The 2,500-nt window shown below is 48.1% G+C and overlaps 1 protein-coding gene across 1 annotated transcript in view; it reads left to right on the forward strand.

Annotated features, from left to right (window-relative positions):
- The first annotated feature begins 201 nt into the window (after nucleotides 1-201).
- LOC127356999 (retinoic acid receptor alpha-B) overlaps nucleotides 202-2,500 on the forward strand; it is a 20,799-nt gene continuing 18,500 nt past the window's right edge. Inside the window, exon 1 of the mRNA XM_051389139.1 lies at nucleotides 202-1,475. Within this exon, the coding sequence (XP_051245099.1) occupies nucleotides 1,277-1,475 (199 nt within the window). The 5' untranslated portion in view covers nucleotides 202-1,276. The remainder of the gene's footprint in view (nucleotides 1,476-2,500) is intronic.

The following is a 2,500-nucleotide window of genomic DNA, read 5'->3' on the forward strand; positions in this document are numbered from 1 at the left end:
GTAAAGGTTTATCGAAATCAATTAAATAGAGGTTTCAACCATGCATTTATTTAAGCAGTGACATAGTACACTGTACAGTTACAGTAGTTGTTTTAGTTTTAGTTGTGCCAGTAGTAGCCGCATTTTAAAGCACGCGCAGGGCAGGTAGGTGGAGCTCGTGCGCAGCTGGTGTCACTCATCAAACCCGAGAGAGAGAGAGAGAGAGAGAGAGAGAGAGAGAGAGAGGCCGTCGGGTACAGACCAGAGGTTACCACAGGACACGGCTGCTGGACCTCGGCAACTAGCAACGAGAGGCGCACCAACCCGAACTGCCTCGGATATCTCGACCTACCTCACCGCCGCCAACTGTACCTCTGGATACTGGGCTACTTGGACATACAGCGGCAACTTCAAAGTCATATGTGACAGCGCCTGTTCACCATTGTGTGTAATGTGTGTTTTTCTGTCGTAAACGCTCGGACTCGGAGGACTCGGAGAACCCGGAGCGACCCGGAGCAGCGCGTTTCCCACCGACTGGACCTTTTTTTTCATTCACTTTTCGGCGACGGATACATTAATTTACTGCACGCAGGGATTTAAGGACAAACAGCACTGGCTGTGACATTAAGGAGTAGTCTGTCAGCGAACCGGTCGTTGCTCGTCCGGCTACAAGGATTAGCAAGCGACATGACAATTACATAATATCAGTTTAGCTACCCTGAAAAACAGAGCGAAACAACTGCGAACGGTAGCGACGTTGTGTAAAGACCGCGGAGACGCCGGCTGGAGGTCATAAACTCTTATTAACATGGTGTTCTAATAATGTGTTGTTACGGTGCTTTCTTTGCCGTGGGTGCTACAAAGTAACGAGGGCTGCAACTCCAGCAGCACGGCGCTGAACTCGGTGGCACTTGTAGCGTTTGGACAGCAAAAAAAAGACGTCAAAGAAGACAACAGCGTTTCTTTTGTCGTCTGAACTCGTTCCGGTCGTGTGAAAGCGGACGTAACGGACGTTGTTCCGTCGAAAAGACGACGAACTGCCCGTGCTCCTCCAAGGGCTGAAAGGTCACCGGGACCGGTCATCTCTTTTTCTCTCCTCCCCCTCCTGTCCTCTCCTCCTCCTCCTCCTCCTCCTCCTCCCATCAGTCTGTTATGAAGATGTGAACTCTTCCCTTCCCTCCCTCCCTCTTTCTCTCTTCGCCGTCCAGGACGCTTTGATCTTTTTTTTTCTCTCTCTCTCTTTCTCTCTCTCTCTATTTGGCACAAAGAGATCAAACGCGTCTCCCGCCTCTCGGGGATGTACGAAAGCGTGGATGTTGCGGGTTTTAGCCCCAGCCCCAGCAGCCCCAGTCCCGGCTCTTTCCTGAGCATGGACTACTACCACAGACCCCCGGGGCTCGGGCCGGAGAAGGGACTCCTGTCCGGCGTAGGAGGACTCCAGCGTCCGTTCGGAGGGTCCCTGGTGAGCGGCAGGCACTGGAGCGGATCCAGCCACTGTGAGTCCAATTGAGAAAAAAAAAAACCCTTTTCCGTTTTGGAGCTGCAAACAGAATAACTGTAGGGCACACCGCAATTAGTCAGTGTGGATAATTCAATTAGTTGAAAAATGACAAGGGGGTGCTGGCGGGTGAAGCCCATTTGGTTAGGCTTTGATATTTGTTGTCAGCTTTGGGGGGTTGATTGCATGAGTTCACTGGTTCCAACTGGGACATGCCAGTCCCTTCTTCTAGTACCAGGTGCCCCACAGCCTCTCTTTTGCCTCTTATTAACTAGATGGGAAATGAACACACCACTGTTCTATAGGCTACAGCATGTAGTGACATTTACTAGTCTCTTTGATTGTTACTTCCTTACAGCATTTATGAGCTTGTTCTGCACTACTGGGGCCACCATTTAAGTGCATATTTTTACATAGAAAATGAATGGTTTCTCTATTTATGAGAATGATGGTATTGACAAAATAACAGCAGTTTATGATAAAGGACTTTGAAATAACTAAAAGGCCATAGCAAACTGCTCCAAAGTGGATTTCATGTAAGTCGGCTTTATTCTGCACTGTACAGTGTAAGCTGTTGGTTGGTTTCAGTGTGTCACTGCTGTTCCTCTTTACTGATGCAGTTTGTATGTGTTTGGCATGTGTTTACATGATTGGGAATGCTTAATTATTTAGCACTTGTCCCATGATGTCTGTTGTCCAAGTGCTGATCTGCAGACTCTGACAAGGTGGCCCATCTTTGCAGCCATGTTACACTGAGAATTAAAGTCTCCATCAGGCCGTTAATGTAGCTGTGTGTCCACACTGTGTGTTATGCAAATGGGGGGTTTGGTTGTGTGACTCAAATGACCTCAGGTCAGCTGCCTGCACTCATTACCAAATCTAGCCCATCCTGACCTCAGGCTCATTGCTTCTCAGTGAGGGTTTACAGCCCGTCAACATGAACTACACAGGGTTTTAATGTTGGAATGGATTAGAACTGAAACATTTAGTTAGTTCATTAATTTGATTATAAATTTAATCTCC

This window comes from Dicentrarchus labrax, unplaced genomic scaffold, assembly GCF_905237075.1.
Source record: "Dicentrarchus labrax unplaced genomic scaffold, dlabrax2021, whole genome shotgun sequence".
Classification (NCBI taxonomy): Eukaryota; Metazoa; Chordata; class Actinopteri; family Moronidae; genus Dicentrarchus; species Dicentrarchus labrax.